General features: G+C 39.7%; 1 protein-coding gene across 2 annotated transcripts in view; it reads left to right on the top strand.

Moving 5' to 3' along the window:
• SDK1 (sidekick cell adhesion molecule 1) overlaps positions 1–19,714 on the top strand; it is a 919,871-nt gene that overhangs the window by 393,801 nt on the left and 506,356 nt on the right. For both annotated transcript variants that reach the window (XM_045993982.1, XM_045993983.1), the window contains exons 2-3: positions 5,950–6,109; positions 17,766–17,872. In XM_045993982.1, coding sequence (XP_045849938.1) covers positions 5,950–6,109; positions 17,766–17,872 — 267 coding nt within the window. The remainder of the gene's footprint in view (positions 1–5,949; positions 6,110–17,765; positions 17,873–19,714) is intronic.

Here is a 19,714-nt window from a genome sequence, read left to right as displayed (position 1 = left end):
ACAAATGATGCATTATGCCCTGTGCTTTTGTTTCTCACTGGGATTTGAAAAATAAAACTTTCCGTTAGCTGTGAATTCATAAGCTTGGGGCATGAAAATTTTGAATTTGATATAAAAGAAGTTTTGAAAGGAAGATTAGTGGTTTAAACCAAAAGATTAGTCGCCTTGGGAAATTCAGCTGTCGAAAAAGCCGAGTTCAGTAATAAAAGGTCCTGCTCCAGCTGATTGCTCCATTCACGCTGCGATTCCTAATCCTTCCCGCTGGACCCTTGCCTGATTGACAGCGCTGATTACCAAGGCCTAATAGCACTCATCGTCACTTTACCAGAACATGTGGGGTTCGTCTGCATTAGACACCCCTCATCTGTGGTGCACTTGGCTCCTCTGCTGTGTGGGAGAAATAATAATTACTTGTATTCATTATCACTTTAAGTGGAGGAGAAAGGTGAGGTCCTAGAACCAGTCATGATTACACAGGCCTACCTCTCTCATTGGCAGAGTCACAGATGAGTTGATATTGGACTCTTTTGGCAACCAGTGGTTGATTCCTATCCATTCTTCCATGAGAGAGTTTCTGGTAGCAGACCCATGGTTTTCCATGATGGAGCAGATAATTACAACCCATGGCAAGCTCAGCCTTCTTCAGGGTAGGAAAACCTGGGGCCGCAGGGTGGGGTTCTGCTTTATAGCTGCTTATTCCCCCTATTCCCCCAGAAGTAAATGATCTTTGCTGTGGTAAATGGGTTGTGGTCCCGTTGTAGGTGAGCAGAAGATTATCTCCATGTCAGACGGGTAAAGTTAAATCCATTTACGTTATATCAAAACCTTGCAAGTCCATTTGGGAAAGTGACTTCTACATCATGAAATGGTGATGTTATCTCGAGAGAGCATTACGTGCATTCCCCTCCTTTGGCTGAGCCCGAAGTCTGTGTTATCCAGACAGACGAGACTCTCTTGTTCATAACTGATTTCTATTCTATTTAACAGTATTTGGAAATGGAAATTTCAGAGTTTTTCATAGTAATTCATCCCAGGGTCTTACAGTGTTCATTGTTAAGGACAAAGAAGCTGATTTAATAATGTCTACTCATTTTTCCCAAGAAGAGGGAGAACTGTTAGTCATTATTTGGGAAAACACACATGCACGCGCACGCGCTCACACCATACATAAGTACACGTGTACATAAACCCCTCAACAAGCACCAGGTGGACCACTGACTTTTCCCCAGGTCCAAGTTTGATGATTTTATTTTAGAGGTAACTGAATCATTTTTGTCTTTATGGATCTTTTCAGACTTTTCTCTGTTCTGTTGAAGGTATATAAGGATCACATGCTTTTGTCAGGGTCTCTGCAGACCTGAATACCAACCCTTCTGTCTCTTTTATTGGTCACCAAAGCTTTTGAGCTCTGTTGCCTTGATGCCCTCTGAATTTCATGATCTGCATGTGTTTCAGTGGTAAATAGTTCTGGGCTCAGAGCAATAACCCTGTTATTCTACACACTGATCTGTGTCGTGTAATAACTGTCGCCTACACACGTAAGATCCCAGAGCATGGACGCATTTGCCTCCCTTCCTCCTACCATAAATATTAGTGTCTACACTAATCACACTTCTGTGATCATTTGGATCACAAGATATTTGCTTGCCAGCTGTATGAAACTATTCTTTAAGAAGATTTCTCTTCCTGCTTGTTCTGAATATGCAGCATAATTTGTATAGAGTATAGACGTGTTTACTAAACTATGAATTCTAGGAAAAATTGAATTATGGTATCATTTACATTTATTTTTTTATTTTTTTTTAAAGATTTTATTTATTTATTTGACAGAGAGAGATCACAAGTAGATAGAGAGGCAGGCAGAGAGAGAGAGAGAGAGAGAGGGAAGCAGGCTCCCTTCTGAGCAGAGAGCCCGATGCGGGACTCGATCCCAGGACCCCGGGATCATGACCTGAGCCGAAGGCAGCGGCTTAACCCACTGAGCCACCCAGGTGCCCCGGTATCATTTACATTTAAAACAGTCATATATTAAATCGATACTCTGTCAATTGTAAAACCAAATTCACATCCTTGAGTGTCATTTTGAAGCCTTTTTTCTTTTAAAAGATGTATTTTCTCTGACTCATTTTTGTAGGACACGGGAGCCATATGAAATGGTTAAATATGGTGCACATGGCAGGGCACTGATGAAGCCCCGAGCTCAGTCAGCCTCAAGGTTTCAAAGCTGTAGTCATCACACTTCAGCCTTATGAGGCCATGAGAGCAGACACTTTGAGCTGAAGTATGTAGCAAAGAGGGACCCTGGACAAGCTGTCACTGCTGGCGGGCAGCCTGGGGATGCCCTTGCAGCATAACTCAGAGAGGGTGGTGTGCCGCAGCACCTTGGGATGGGACGAGGATCGACTGCTTTCCTGTCTCTCAGTCACAAATTTCGGTCTCATTGCCGGACACTTTGCCACCTCTAGTCCTGCATCACACCTAGCCTGTATCCTCTTATGGGACAACAACTGTGCCTTATTCTCATTGTATTCCCAGCGCTAATAACAAAGTGTGTATGTGTGTGTGTGTGTGTGTGTGTGTGTGTTGAACAGAAAATCATGCAAGTCAGACCTAAGAATCTTTCTTGATACCTCTCTCCCTGAGTCCCATATTCAGTCCGTCACTAATTTTCTTTTTTGCTACGTAAATACTATTTTAAAGCTACCCATTTCTCTCCATCTCCACCACTACAACCACTACTGTTACCTTGGCCCAACCCCCCATCACCTTTGAGAGCATTTGCTGGGTCACCACAGTGCCCTAAGTGGTCTATTCCCACCGCTCTGGCCTCTCTTAATTCCTTCTCCGTAGTGTGGCCAGATGAGCTTTTAACAGCACAGCCCCTTCAAAGGCTGTCTGCTGTCTTTCTGTAATAAAGGCTAATCGTCATTATCATCATAATACTGGCAGTACTTTGATGAAGGCCAGTGAATAGGGTGGTCATACAATTTATCATTCACACAAGGACACTTTTGAATGTGAAGTGGTGCCACTGAAAATCCTACGGGGATGACATGGAAACAAGGATCTTTGCTTGCCTTGCCCGCAACAACCTGTAAGAAGGGCCTAGACCTTGTTCACCCTGCTTCCATTTGCTCTGTTTTCTATGCGCCTATAGATCTGCTTGTTTTTCAGTGTTTTGTACTTCCCAGGGCTACTCACTATGTATGCTACCATCACAGGGCCTTTGCACACGATATTACCTGAGTTTTTGAATCCTACTGCTCTTTAACTTCTGCATAACTTCCCATTGACTAGGCTAAATCTTTTTTTATAGGCTCTTTCCACATTCATGAGTGCAATTTAACATTCGTTACCTGAATGAATAATAGTAAGAGATTGACAATATTCTATTATCCATGTACCAGTAATAGAATGTGGTGATCAGCACAATGGCAAAATAAACTCTGTGCAATTGGCCCTTGAACAACATGTGTTTGAACTGTGTAGACCCACTTATACATGGGTTGGTTTTTTTTTTTTATAGTACAATACTATAAATGTGTTTTCCATATGATTTTCTTAATATCTCTTTTCTCTAGTTTACTATATTATACAGCATATAATACATACAATATACAAAATATGTGTTAATTAACTGTTTCTTTTATTGATAAGGCTTCTGGTCAACAGTATGCTATTAGTAGTTAAGTTTTGGGGGAGTCAAAGTTGTATGTGGATTTTTGACTGTGGGGATTGGTGCCCCTAACCCCTATGTTGTTCAAGGGTCAACTGTATTTAAGTAATACATATTGGAGTGCCTGGGTTCAGTTCGTTGAGTTTCTGCTTCTTGATTTCGGCTTTGTTCATGATGTCAGGGTCATGTGATCGAGCTCTGAGTTGGGCTCCACATTCAGTTTGGAGTCTGCTTGAGTTTCTTTCCCTCTACCCTTTCCCCCACTTGCACATGCACATTCTCTCTCTCCCTCTTTCTTCTCTCAAATAAGCAAAACTTAAAAAATTAAATTGTATATATTAAGTACAAAAAAACCCACTTATATGTACTACAGTTTAATGTAAAAATACCATTTTAGTTTTTAACACTGTTAATATGCTATTTGATGCTTAATTTGTTAAAAGTACAGTAATTTAAAAGCCCAGTTTAATAATTCCACAAATTTATCCAAACTTGAAGTTAAAATGCAGTTTCTTGAGATTTCCTTAAGGAGACACCTGTGGCATTTAGAGTCATTATGTATACTATTGAGGGATTCCGTAATAGATTATCTGAATTTAAATGGTGATTTCACCACTTACTGTCTGGGTGGCCTTGAGCAAGTTAGTTTCCTTGGGTCTCCCTTTACCCATCTGTAAAAGGTATAAAATAGTGACATCTCTCTAATGGGACTTTTGTGAAAATTGAATATGGTAGTGCATACAAAGCGTTTAGCACAGTTTCCAGCACATAATAAATGCTCAGTGACTACCAAATATAACTGTTATCTGTGTTGTTGTTATTCTTTTTATTTGTTCATCAAATATTTTATTCAGTATCTACTTTGTCTCTGGCATTGTTCTAGGTGCTGGGATTCAGAAGTAGTCAAGAAGAGGGCATGGAGTGTGTTGGGATAACCATAAGCACTCTTAATTTCGAGATCTTGTAGGTGTCGTGACTGAAACAGATGTCATGGTTTGTTGGGGCATGTTGGTGGGGAGAGGTTTTGTCAGCTGTAAGGATGAGAATGAGTCATCTCATACAGAACAAGGGGTGGGAAGGAACACACAGGAAGGCCCCACATAGGAAAAGGCTCAACCTGGTATCAGAGTTAAAGAGCGTTCTTGTGTGAGTAGAGAGGGCCTGGGACCTGAGGGAGGCAGGCGTGTCAGGGGATTGTATTCGTAAAGTAAGAAGTTAGAATTCTGTTTATTTTAGTGTTGAAGAAAGAGAAACCCCGTCATGTAGAAAATTAGTGATGGGCCCAGAACTAGAAGCTAAGTGTCCTGTGTTCATATTTATGTATTTTTAACTATTGAAGTGTTCATAGAGAAATTGCACAAATCTTACACAGAATAATATTCCATGAATTTTCATAAAGTTAAGTGCCCTGTGTAATCACATTGAGAAATAGGTCCTGGCCTGCTTGCTGTAAGCCATGCTGTTATGCCCCTACACCATCCCTATCCCCCAGAGGTGACATTTATCCTGACCTCTAAGAGCACAGTTGAGTTTTGCCTGGTTTTGAGCTTTTCTGGACTTTGGGAGGGAAGCATATGCTGTACTTCTTTCTTTCTGACTTCTTTCATTCCACATGTGTCTGAGATTAAGCAGTGGGTGGGGTGTGTGTGTGTGGCAATAGTTGTTGCATTCCCATTGCTGTGTAGGATTTTAGTATATCAATACACACAGGTTTCCAGTTTTATAGCCTGGTGGAATGTCCTAAAGAGACAAGGGGTATGAGTGAGCAAGAGAAAGAGAGAGATGGAAACTGGATGGTGATTCCTGTCATTTATGTATGCATGTTAATCTTGCTTATCCTAGTTACTTTTTTTTTTAACCAACTGAAGGTTATATGAAGAAATTTCTTTTAGAGCCTCCATGTAGACCCTTGGTTGTTACTTTGAAAATATAATGCCTAGTTAAAACCAAGGCTTGCATGACCAGAGACTGCCCTTTATGCCCCTTTGTTAAACAGATACTAATCATAAATGGAAATAACTTGGATGAACTTGTCTGATGTTTTCCAATGATGCTGATCATTGAGCTTTCAGCCTTCTGAAATATCATCTAGGGTATTACATGTTTCTAAGGAGTCAAGGATTATTGGCTACTTAATTGGGCCAAATAGCCGTCATTTATACTTCTTTAAAAGTAGGTCTGTTTAAATAAGTGATTGATTAATTGGATGAATGCCATTTTCATGTGACTTCATTCACTTTCTCTCTCTCTCTCTCTCTCTTTTAATATTTCAGAAGATGTTGTGCCGTATTTTAAAACAGAGCCGGGCCTACCACAGATTCACCTGGAAGGCAACCGCCTTGTTCTCACCTGCCTTGCTGAAGGGAGCTGGCCTTTAGAGTTCAAGTGGATGCACAATGACCGTGAGCTCACCACCTACACCAGCGAATATAAGTAATTGATTGCTTGAAAATAAGATTCCATTTCAAGTTGATGTGTTTAGAATATTTGCCTTATTGGCCATAATAGCACAAAGGGTGAAAATATTTTATTGAATTTCTAATGCATTAAGATTAAAGGAATAGAATTAATTAGAACGTGATTTAATATTCTGATCTACATTGTATTTACACCTAGGAAGTCTATCATTATACTTGTAAAAGGAAGCCCGTTAGTGAAATTGCCAGACTAAAAAAAGCTATAGTTACAGAGGAATGCAAATAACAGCTTTAGCATGATAAATTTGCCGTCTTGTGGCAACAGCCCCACCTCCCAGTATTGTTCCTGTTTAAGGAGCATGAATGTTTAAACAGAGATCTTTAAATCCGTAGCTTCTGGAGCGCTGAGCAGTCAACAGAAAATTTACCTGGCTAACTTTTAGAGTCAAGATGGGAGAAGATGAAGCTGTGGGGGAGGGATATGAGCACAGCCTCTCATTCCAGCAGCAAAAAAGGAGGTTGTACGAGGTGTGGGGTGCAGGAGTGAGCATGATGCTTGGGGCAGAGAACAAGCACTGAGGTCGGGGGAGGCCAAGATGAGGTCACACGCAAGCTGTGGCTTCTCCCAGGGCCAACAATACCGGCTTCTAAACCTCCTGGTCTCCCAGCAGGGCTCAGGTCTTTGACGTTTAGACCTAGTTAGCTTCCGTTTCTATGGCAAGGTTATTGTCACAGACGCTGTAGTTCTGAGTAGGACAGAGACTTAGTGACTGCCTAAAAAGTCCCAGAGGTCCCCATATCAGCAATGTCATGATCTTATTTAATGGAAATAAGAGAATTGATTGTCCAGAGGTATTTTAAGTAGAGTAATGGGCTTCTCAGCATGGCACGTGGTGGGGGGGGCGAGGGGCATAGCCCATCACTCACTCACTTTGCAAGTCAGAAGTTAGGGGCATCCAGATGGCTCAGTCAGAAGATCACATGACTCTTGATCTTAGGCTTGATCTCTACACCCACTTTGGGTGAAGAGATAACTTCATAAATAAGCCTTAAATTTTTTTAAAAAACAGTCAGAGGTTGTAATATGATGGCCAGTGAACCATATCCAGCCTGCCCACTATGTGATATATATGTATATCACTATGTGATATATATGTATTTTAAAAATCAGTTGAAAATATATATGGATATACACATGTATATATCTTTTAATTGCTTTCCAGCATTTAACACTTGTAAGATTTCTTATAAAAATCCACTTTCTGGTCCCTCTTAATCATTCAGAAGGTCTGGCCACCTGACTCTGCTGACCCACACAGAAGAACTGTGCTTTGCTCAGTTTCCTTATCTACCTGTTCTTTGTAGACATAGAAGTTTGTGACCTCCTTTTTCACTATTAGGCCTATACTGTCAGAGTATCTGCTGTTGTAGGAACAATTAATCATAATAGTTCAGAGCATGTTGACATGAGTAGACCCAGGTTTGAATCCCAGCTCACTACCAGTTAGCATCAGCAATGTGACCTCAGGCAAGCCAGGAATACCTACAAAATGGGGATGATCATACCTCATTTGTGGTGCTGTGAACATTAAAGGGCTCTAATGCAGGTAAAATGGTGTATTTTCTGGTCCACAGGCAATCTGCTAATAAATCCAAGTTGACATTGTATATTATTATAATGAGGTGTTAGGGATTTGGTTTTGTAGTAGGGGCATAAGAAAGGAAAAGACAGAGGCACCTGGGTGACTCAGTGGGTTGAAGCCTCTGCCTTCGGCTCAGGTCATGATCCCAGCATCCTGGGATTGAGCCCCTGTGTCGGGCTCTCTACTCAGCAGGGAGCCTTCTTCCCCATCTCTCTCTGCCTGCCTCTCTGCCTACTTGTGATCTCTGTCAAATAAAATATAAAAAATCTTTCAAAAAAAAAAAAAGGAAAAGACAAGCAAGCTTACAAATGAGAACCATGTGTGAGTAATGCGCATTAGCAGCAGGTGCCTTGAATTCAGATATTTCTGTTCAACTCCTATGTGTCATTTTGGACAAGTGCCCTAATCAGTTTGATCTTGATTTTCTCATCTATAAAATGGGTGTTAATAGAAGCCACCACAGAGAGGTCTCATAAAAATGAAGTGACATGATGCTTTGTATGCCCCAGGAAGAAAGGAATGAAGTTTCAGAAGACTTCAGATTGTTCTTCCCTATAAAAAGTAGTAATATGGATGATCTATAATGATGGTCTTCAAATTGGGGAACATGGCCTTGGATAGTGGTAAAGGAATTGCTTTCTAGATATTCAGTTTCCATATATGTCTTTGCTGATGTAGCTGACTGAGAACATGCCTCTGGGTGGGCACTATGGTTCTCTTTTCCTGCCCTCTTAGATGTGCTTTCTCCCCGTTCACAGAAGGAAGGCTCACTTTCCCTGAGTCTTCCTGTGGAATTGCTTCTCCAGGGTGCAAGACAAGTGCGTAGTTCAGAATTTTCGGCTTGAACAAAATGTTGGGCTCTTTTAAACAACCCCAGAAGAACTTTTTTCCTTTTACATATTCTCTTCAGGGGGAAGTGGGACACTAGAAATGGGATATTTTGATCAGTTTTGGGTTTTTAAAAATTCAGATATGTTGTGTAGATGAGCAGCAGGAGCAATACCAGTTTTAACAACCCCCCCTCCTTTCCATTCTCCAGCTGCTGTCAGAGAACATATTGTGCCTCAAGGAACAGGTAATGAGAGCAAAGCAAAGAGCGTGTGCAAGGTAGACCCACGACAGGCAGGGGCATCTTGTTTTATCTAGGTAGCAAACCTACAGCCGTGCCCTGGGGCTTGTCCCCTTACACAGAGTAGGATGAGAGTATTCAGGATTTGTTAGAAAGAAGAAAGAAGTTGAGAAATATTCTTTTATGAAGCACGGTCTGTCTGCATTTTCTCCTCCTCTGAGATAAGAGCGTGGTGAGGCCTCAATTGGAGATCTTAGGAAGAACGAGGTAAAAAGTGCTGTTTACTTTGATCAGATCTGTGTTCTATCTTGATACAGGAGGAACATGCACAAGAGGAAAGTTAGGGCTTTGTATTTTCTCAAACATTTATTCAGAGGACACCTTCATTAACTTTGGCAAAAAAGATTATTTAATATTCTCAACCCATACCCATTTTTTATTACTTTCCTGTGTTTTGCTTGTTGCTGTGCTTCAACCTCTTCTCTACTTGTTTATTTGCTTTTCCCGTGTACTCATTGGATTTAAATGAACACCTAAATGACCACAAATATGTGATCAATACCTTCTCTTTGTTGTTAATTTCTATCCAATTCTGTTTATTCTAGTGTTAAATAACTTCCCAGTCAATGAAATTTAAAAAAATTGAAAAAACAAAAAAAAACCCAGCCACTTTCCTGTCATTAAGAGACATTTTCTTTCTAAATTTTTAATGCCTAATAATTGTATTTCAAAATTAACACATTTATGTTGTTTTTATTAACTGTAATAATTGCAATGAAAGTGTAATACAGAAGACTTTTTATAAGCACTTAGAATCTTTTGATCAAAGGACATCCTTTTTTAAGTTGCCATTTATATGTATATTTTTATTTCAGATAAGTATGTTGGATAATCAATAAGTATCTTTCAGGCATGAAAATGTGTTAGGTTAGAATAAAATTCTATGGGGTAAATTGATTTACAAGTCAAGTTCAAAGAGTAAAAAATAAACAAGAACAGTATGAAGGTTCTATCTGTTAAAGAGTTCATTATTAAAAAATGGATAATGTGGATTTCAAAATCGTTATTTAGATTCCACTGGATACATGTAAAACAGCAGTGTAACAGTTTTGTTTTAAAATGCTACATCAGGGTCGCCTGGGTGGCTCAGTCAGTTAAGCATCTGCCCTCGGCTCAGGTCATGATTCCAGGGTTCTGGAATCGAGTTTGGCATGGGCTCCTTGCTTAGCGGGGAGCCTGCTTCTCCCTCTGCCTGCCGCTCCCCTAGCTTGTGCACACTCTCTCTTTATCTCAGACAAATCAATAACATCTTAAATAAAATAAAATAAAATGCTAGATCAGGGGCACCTGCGTGACTTGACTCAGTTAAGTCTCTGATTCTTGGTTTCAGCTCAGGTCCTAATCTCAGGGTCCTGGAATCAGAAAATCCTCTTGTGGATTCTCTCTGGTTCTCTCTCTCTCTTTTTTTCTCTCTCTCTCTCACACACACACACATAAATAAATAAATCTTTAAAAAAATTGCTGAATCATACACCATGTCATTATTATACATTCAACTATTCAGATTTATGATGAAACAGTTTTGGTGTCCACTTTAAAATATGCAAAGAGGGGGAGTCTGGGTGGCTCAGTGGGTTAAAGCCTCTGCCTTCAGCCCAGGTCATGATCTCAGGGTCCTGGGATTGAGCCCCACATCGGGCTCTCTGCTCAGCAAGGTGCCTGCTTCCTCCACTCTCTCTCTGCCTGCCTCTCTGCCTACTTATGATCTCTGTCAAATAAATAAAATCTTTTAAAAAAATAAATGCTTTATATTAAATAAATAAATAAGTCTTTAAAAAAAAAAAATCTCTAGGGGCTCCTGGGTAGCTCAGTGGGTTAAAGCCTCTGCCTTCCGCTCAGGTCATGATCCCAGGGTCCTGGGATCAATCCCTGCATCGGGCTCTCTGCTTGGTAGGGAGCCTGCTTCCTCCTCTCTCTCTGCCTGCCTCTCTGCCTAGTTGTGATTTCTCTCTGTCAGAAAAATAAAATATTTTAAAAAAATACACAAAGAGGTGGGGATTTTTTTTTTTTTTTGCATTGCTCTTTGCACTAGCAGATTTATCTGTTAATTTGGCACACTCTGGATAATCCACAGGAAGGCAAATCATTGTAGGTCTTTGAAGCAAGATTGCATGGGCGGCTCATTATATATGGATCATTAAAATGAGATACATGCTTCATTCCCATTTCACTAGAAACTTAGAAGAAATGGGTTATTCTAAAGCAAGAATGGTTTGGGGTAGATGTTATAAATTATATTCTGTTCACTGAGGGCTTCAGACACTGAGATGGGTTATCAAGGATCCATTGTATTTTGTCATCATTTTTTTTAGACATAAAGCCTGTCCCAAAAATCTCATGCTATTTTTTCAAATTACTCTTTCATCTACTTCCTTCCAATAAGCACCTTTAGCTGTCATATGTTAACCTTCAGGAGACCATTCCCAGTCTCAAATTGAAAAACATGGCTACTTTATGAAAATTATAGCTGTTTTCTCACTGAAATTGAGTCCCTCTCCCCCTACTCCCACTTTGGTGTCAATAGAAAATAATAATCCTATAAAGGGCACATAATATAAACTTCCCTTTTCTAGCTTTGACCAAAAATAGCATTTTCTTTGCTGCTTGTGTTGCAAACTGCACAAGGAATTTCAGTGAGTTTCAGATGATTTTAATATTGATTCTTGTACCCACATTTAGGCAGAGGTGACTGTATTGACAAAGTTGTAGTAGTTCAGCAATTAAACCAAGTTTTCATAGCTGTCATAGGCATATTTGGGTTTTTTTCTAGAAAATATTTATTTTCAATTATTTTCTGCTTTGAGATAAATAATTATATTCAATATGAATAGATAGATATCTAAGCCAATAATTTCTTAGTGGTAGGCATGATATTCATTGTTATAAACAGGAAGGATAATTGGATCCTGTAAACTGCGAAAAATCTTATCATCTCCTTAGGTGACCTATCTCTGGTTCACTTTCTGTGACAGTATCAATAATAGAAGTTTGATGATGATGATTTTTTTTATTCCAGTAAGAAAATAGGAATGGTTAAGGAAGAAAGTAACTTTTTTGTATGTCTTATAAAAAGATGAAAAAATTCACAATATCAATTAAAATTATTAAATACCTGGGAATAATCTTTATAAGAACCTACATGAAGTGGAAAACTTCATTAAGAGATATGAAAGAGAGTCCCAGATAGGAAATCTAAAGAGCCATGAAGCCAGACAAAGTATATGAAGCAGTTGTGTTTAAGACATTGGACATCAGGCAGCCAAAGGTGGTGATGCCTGAGAAACAGAAAATCAGTGGGCCCTCTGATTGCCCCAGCTTTAATGCTGTGCGAGAATTTTCAGGCTGTGGCCCACACACAGGGGTGCACGTGCCTCTGTCTGGAGGACTCCTGAGTTGGAGAGATTGGAGAATCCAGGGAGATCAAGGCAGAGTATCAGAGAAAGAGGACTAGATATCTGCAGAGGTTTATTGTTGAGTATTAGACAGAATTTTCATCAGCACATTCAGGTGAGGAGATCTCCCAAGGCCCAGGAAAAGACTGCCCAGAAGTGATGGTAGTTCTTCCCATGTTCACCACGCAGGGCTGGGTGGGGGCCTGTTCTCACCAGCCATACCAAAAAAACTCATAATTTATGGGGTTATTGAGTAGAGGATACAGAATGATCTTAGGTCTGTAATGAGAATTGTTAACCCTTGACTAAATGCAGCTCTGATCCTGCCTGAGATTTATAAACAAGACCAGAATGGGATCAGGTGACTTTCAAGTATTTTTCAAGCATCAGAGAGCAAAACTTGAGAATATTTATAGAAATACAACAGTATCCAGCACCAAACAGTAAAATTCACAGTGTCTAGAATTGAATCAGAGGTTATCAGGCACATAAAGAGAAAGGAAAGCATGATCCATAAGGAGGAGAAAATTCAGTCTATTAATCTCTTAAGCCAAAGCTGACACAGGTATTAGAAGTAGCAGGGAAAGATATTGAAACCCACCAAGTCAGGAAGCTCAGCAGATGCCAGGACTAGACTTACCAGCCAGAGCAGTAAGGAAAACCAACACAAAAGAAATAAAAAGGCATCTTAAGTGAAAGACAGAAAAATGTCTTTTTTTTGAGGGTGACACGATCACCTATGTAGAAAATGCGGCATTATCTATTAAAAAGCTGCTAAAACTAGTAAGTGGACTTAGCGATGTTATAGGATACAAGAACAGTATTTAAAAATCTTAAGACGCTGAGCCAAAGCATCTCATTATGCTTTATTGCTAAGCTACGGGAAAGACTCCTCTACTTGTTTTTGTTTTGTTTTGTTTTTAACCTGCTCTGCCCCCTACTCACCAAAAGGAAAGGTCTACTGAATTGAGAACTCTTTTGTTAGGTGACATGTAACCAGTTGCTTTCTTCATCACCCCCCTGAACTGAGTGTGACCCCTGCCTGCGTCTTCCCACAAAGGGCTTAGTTCCCCAAGTTGTTTGGCTTCAGTTTTCTTGACTTGGTTTATCGTCACTCTTCTGTTGGCTAACTCTCCATTGGCCCTGTCCTCTAGGAACTGTGCAGCTCATCACAATAGCAGTTATATTTTTGGTTCACGTGAACTAGTCTTGAACATTTTGGCTAAAATAAGTAGAATCCCTTGTAGTCCCACACTGCTTAAGGCTCTGGGTCCTTTTATCTTTTTCTTAACATGTTTCAGTCTGGATTTTTCATTTCAGTATTTTGTTTGTAAAGAAAGCTGTGGACTGATCCCACTTTTGATTATGCTTTTTTAATTTCATGTAGGAAATTTATAAAAATAAAATTGAAAGCCTAATTATTTATCATCACATCTCCAAAAGAAGAATCAAAGTAGTTCCAGGAAGGGTATAAATGACTTACAGGGTTCCCCCCTCAAAACCATTTTTTTCATTTTGAATGTAAGATTGGGCTCTGGGTCAAGATATGGAAGTTTATTATAGGACTTGGTTGTTTATTTTCATGCAGAATAGATGTTTTTAATACCAGCATAAAAAGTTAAACTTGTGGGGGATAGTCTTACCTTGAGTGGCATGAAATGTAAAACCCCCATTCAAAGAAAAAAGAACTTTACATCTAATTTTAATGGGCATGAAAATTCTCTCTTGGATTGAATTATGTTGCCTGACCTGAGGGAGAAATGCAGATGTGCCTTCATTATTCAAAACCAGTGTAGGTCTCTGTGGATCTGTGTCCTTAGTCATAGTTTCTCACTGTTGCTAGAAGATCTGCTCCACAGTAGCCTGTCTGCACCCAGGCAGTATTTTGTCAGACATTTTCTCAAATTTTAGTGTTTCGTGTTCAAGAAAACTCCTAACAGGTTCATTTATCCCAGTTTTTGAGGGACTGTTGATTGCCTAATGATTCTTAGTGCTTTACCAGGAAACCACGACTTTTAGAAGAGAGATGACTTAAAGAGGCATTATTTGGGTTTTTCTGTGACCATGGTGAGTGCCTGATAGCTTCAGAAGCTTTTCCAGCTGAAATTATTTTGGCTGTGTCCTGTAGTGTAGACATTTGGGGAATTCTAGGACCAGCCACAGAAACAAACTTTCGTAGTGAAATGGAACAGGAAGCTGTTGCATGGGTGTTGGGTTGCTCTTAGAATCAGTCACCAGGTAGGCTGGAGATGGGGCAGGATCAGAGTGAGGTGAGCCCGCTAGAACCACATCAGCCCGAGAGCCAGTCCTGTGAGAGTTCTGCTGCTAGTTCAGCTGGCGCTGGGGTGCTGTTGTTGGAGCCGCTGTCCTGACTGGCAGTGGACGCTGCACTGCTCCCCTGGGGCCTGGGCTCTGCTGCGCCCTGTCACCGCTGCAGTTAGACAAGTCCTTTAGCCCCGTTCCTATGTATCACTAAGCCTGAGATCCCAAAATCCAGAGTACGTGTGGCCAGTGGTCACGCATCATCTCCTACCTGTGTCTAGGGGTCTGCCTCCACCGAGACTGCGAGTGGAAATTCTCCAAACACAGGAAAATGGCGTAGATCCTAGGCAGACAAAAAATGTCAAATGTTCACTCCAGGCAGGGCTAGTCAAGTAGTTGTTTGTGGCCTGGAATAGAGCTCGAGCCGCCTGCTAGAGAACCTCTGGGGTGGTTCTCATGGTCCATCTTGACAGGCATTTCAGAACCGAGGTGTTCTCCTACTTAGCAGGAATAGACATTTAAACCCTTGATTTTGCTGTGATTTCGTGTTTGGTTTTCTTTAATTTGCTGTTCTTGATAATGAACTAGCCCTGGTAAATGTTCTGTTGGTCTAGTAGAATTCTGCCTTTCTACAGTGAGTACAAACATTCCCTGCTGTGTTTATTTGAAAAAGGAGCAGGCATTTTCTATACTTTAGTGGCATATGGTGCTAAGATTTTATCATACTTTCTTATAAAGAGCCAGGAAACTTTCTCTGCTTAAAAGTGTGTGTTTATAAACAATAGGCTTGCAGTGAATATTCCCATCTGTTAGGTGAACATAATTTGTGTAGGAATTCCTGTAATAGGTGGAGTACTTTGCAACTTTTTAGTATATTTTTTCCCTGGCGAGACATTAGACTAAAGAGATGGTACAAAACAGCATATGCCTAATATTCAATTGTGTATCTGCTCCTCCCTGTGGTTTGAAAACACTGCTATTGTTGTGCATTACTACATTGGATTACTATAGAAATTCATAAGAATTTAAAATCTATTCAGGATACTGCAAAAAAGAGAGAAAATGGAGTGGGTAACAATTATTTAAATATGGAAATGTTGCAATGATGAAACTGTTCATGTAGTTTTTCAAATATGTACTCCTATAACTTGTGTTATTTCATTTCCAAAAACTTTTGTCGACTTCACTGTAACTTAATCTTGAAACTCCTCCTTATTTATAACCAGGTATCTGACAGTTAAAGCTGCCCAACTTTCTAGCCTTGATTTGTAATTTAAATAAATGGCATTGACTCTCTGTGTTCAGTTTGATATTATTCTTATTATCCACACTAATTAATTTTTTGAAACAAGCCATTGCCCAGAATGAAATAAAATTTTGAAGATTAAAACTCAGTAATATTTTTCATAAAAGATTTTATTAATCTTGTCATGGGAATATCAAGATGGTTATCAGAGGGAAAACATACTTTGATTAATATTTGCTTAGTGCTGAATTACCTAGATTGTCCAAATGTTTTATTCACTTAAAAATTATGCCTTTAAGTTCCTTTTTCAGGTTGACTAATTGGACATACTTGAGTAAAAAGGTGAGCAATCAGTTGAATGTAAGCAATTTCAAGCTATGCTTAGGAACTGAGCCAGAAAAGCATACCATTCATGGTGGTTCTTACCTCATTTTTAAAAGTTTCTCTGATTATCCTTTGTGAGGAGTATTCTTAAATTGAAGATAACTATTAACAGAACATCTTTGTAATAAAGGATAGCATCGCTGAGTTTTCTCTTTTTTGGGAAATAGGCTACCATTCGATTGGGTGTTATCTCTCTTTTTCTTTCTTGTGGTAAGCCACTTCCTTTTTGTAAAAAATGTCCAGGACTCAGCCTTATTCTTGATTTGTTTTTGAACATGGCCTAGAAACCAATTAATGAACTCTCTTAGGTCTTGTGAAAGGTTTGGGCTCTGGAGCTGTAACACTCACTTGAAGTGGTTCTTGGCTATAAATTGTACTTGCTTATGGATTTCAAAATATCCTAAGTTATAAAACTAACAGTAAACTGAAAGCAGGGCTTTTATGGAATCTGTATCTTCTACTACTTTTTTCCTTCTATGAAATGTTATTGAAGTTTTTAGAAAAGCATTGATTTGAAGGACGTGATTACTTACAGTTATATAGCATTGAAAAATACCAATGAAGTCACCTTTCAGTTACCCACAACATTTTTTTTGTTTGTTTATTTGATAGATCACAAGTAGGCAGAGAGGCAGGCAGAGAGAGAAGGGGGGGGGAAGCAGGCTCCCTGCTGAGCAAAGAGCCCGATGCGGGGCTCGATCCCAGGACCCTGAGATCATGACCTGAGCTGAAGGCAGAGGCTTAATCCACTGAGCCACCCAGGTGCCCCACCCACAACATTTTTTTTTTAAAGATTTTATTTATTTATTTGACAGACAGAGAGCACAGGTAGGCAGAGAGGCAGGCAGAGAGAGAGGAAGGAAAGCAGGCTCCTTGCTGAGCAGAGAGCCCGATGATGCGGGGCTTGATCCCAGGACCCTGGGACCATGACCTGAGCCGAAGGCAGAGGCTTTAACCCACTGAGCCACCCAGGCGCCCCGACCTACAACATTTTTAAAGTTAATGTCAGTCCACATGCGGAGAAGGAAGCGGGGGAAGTGTGTGAATTGTTTTGGCAGGAGTGGGGGTCTATAACTGTGAGCACAGAGGGGAATTGTGTCACCATATCACTGCTCTCTTTGCCTCAATGACATCTGTATCTCATCCTGAAAGTGTTATTTGATTTTTTAGGTAGAGTAACATGACACATTATGTAAAGTTTATTGCCAGTTCTAGAAATGACTTCTAGAGATTCTGAGAGAATTATAAACACCTTTTGTTGAAAGGTCTAGTTTAAGTGTAATGACCTATAGCTATTTTACATTTGTCATTTCTTCAATGACTTGTGAGTGTTGTCTACTACATTCATGGCAGTGTGCTTAGGCACCAGGGGCAAGTGATGGACAAGGCAGATCTAGAACCTAGCTTGGGGTATTACTTACTGACAGCCTTGCTGGGGAGACAGACATCGATGACGTATTCTCACAAATAAATGGCGGTTGGTGAGTGTGTTGACCAGAGAAGGATTGCACAGGCAATAGTTTACCAAAAATAAAATATTTGTTGAGCACTTGCGAAATGAGATGCCAGAGCTGCGCTAGATAGAAGCATTAACACTTCTTTTTGGTATTTGGCAGGTATATTATCCCGTCTTTACAGAGGCTTGATGCTGGGTTTTACCGCTGTGTGGTGCGAAACAGGATGGGAGCTCTCTTGCAGAGAAGATCAGAAGTTCAAGTCGCATGTATGTGTGCATTGGAAAAGTCTCCGAATGATAAATAACAGAAACAAAATATCTGTGGGGAATGCTGATCAAAATCACTTTTAACCATTGTAGGAATCAAGATTCTGTCTTGGATTCTCTTTGGAACAGAATAATTGCTAAAGGTTTTGGGAGATAAGTAAACAGGCAGTGAGGCTGGTCCAGTGGTGGTGACAGGGCTAATGAGGTCAATGCCGCCCTGGCCATCCAGCAGTCAGGGGCTCTGTCAGGCCCTGTGGAGGACAGAAAACAAAGTATTAACGAGAAGGCTTCTGCTTTATGATTAGCTGCTCTTAGCATTTCTGATGCTTAGATTCAAATGTTTTTCAAATAACAAATTAATCCCAGTTAGTAAAATTTTGTCAGTTCATAATTAGTTCTTTCCAACGCAATAAAAAGTAGATGGATAGTAATGTCCTAGATGGCATTACTGTTAGTGACTTGATGAGGTCTCTGTGGGGCAGACCCATTTTGGAGTATAAGTAACTGAGCGAGATACCAGAGTGCAGGGAGTTTGTTTTTGATGTTGTATTTGGAAGGAATTGGAGACAGGCTGGCCAACGCAAAGCACTTAATACTTTTGTAGTCCAAAATCTGTGAAGGGTCAGGTATATCTAAAATGGCCTGTCTGCTTTATTATGTTTTGAATTTACTACCAAAATGTCTTGTCATTGAAAAGAAAGCAGTGTTTATGAAGCTTTAAGTTACATGTTACTATGTTACGACAGATTTCAGAGAACTCTAGGGAGTTCCTAAACTGAGCTGCCAACCAATAACTAGAATGTTTTCTTATTTTTTTGACCACAGGTAAGGCCTATAGTTTTCAGCATTACTATATCAAATAGAATAATTGCTCACTAATCTACTATTCTGTAATTACTAGTGACTGAGGGTCCTGTATACATTTAGTTATGTTTTTAATTAGGAAGGCTCAACTTTTCTGAATTGTTGTGAAGTTACTCAGCTGAATTTTTCTGCAGAATAACTGAGAACTTCAATTGAATAATTGAAAACATAATTAATACATACAAAGTATAGATCAGTACCCCAAACATATTTGAATAAGTTAATAGCTTGGAATTTATTGTCATGTGTTAAATGCTATATGTAATATTATTTGGGGCTTTTTTTTTTTTTTTGGTCAATTATTTGTACCCTTGTTTCTATCATTTATCTCTGGCTCTTTGATGTTCTCTTCTTTCTCTTTTCTCCTTTTTGATAACAAGTTTCACTTAGAAAATAACCGTGACTATTTTCCTAATCTGTTTCATTAGTTTGTTTCGTCTCTTTCCTAGAATATTAAATGCTGCTTATCACATAGGAGATAATTTCCTTTGCATAAAAACATGCATGGATAATAGAGATTTTCTATGGACTATTCCAAATTTATATACATTGAAAGGAATACACATATGCCACGTGTGTGTATACGCATATATCTGTATCTAAGCATAATGTAGACATTTTTCAGAAGTTTCAAATGTTACTAATTTAAAAATTGGCGTCTTATACCTCCATTCTAATGACTGGGGTTTTTTCTGTGGCACCCATTTTTAAAAAGATGCTGTTTACTGGTAGCACAGGGACTGGAACGATGCCTGCTTGCCCCAGATTAAAGGAAACTGAACCGGGCAGCGATGGCTGCCTGGGCGGAACCAGCCTGAGAGACTGCGGATCTGGGGGGAGCTGCGGGGCGAGCTGCCTGCGGCGCTTCATTCCCATCTCTATGGCGGTGGGATGCTTTCCCACAGTTTATTCCAATATTAAAATTAGTTGCAAACGTTTCATTGTAGTGTTGCCGCGACACAAAGACCATGAAGTTCT

This window comes from Meles meles, chromosome 21 (genome assembly GCF_922984935.1).
Source record: "Meles meles chromosome 21, mMelMel3.1 paternal haplotype, whole genome shotgun sequence".
Classification (NCBI taxonomy): domain Eukaryota; kingdom Metazoa; phylum Chordata; class Mammalia; order Carnivora; family Mustelidae; genus Meles; species Meles meles.
The sequence above is the reverse complement of the archived record's forward strand: the minus strand, read 5'-3'. Positions and strand labels throughout refer to the sequence as shown.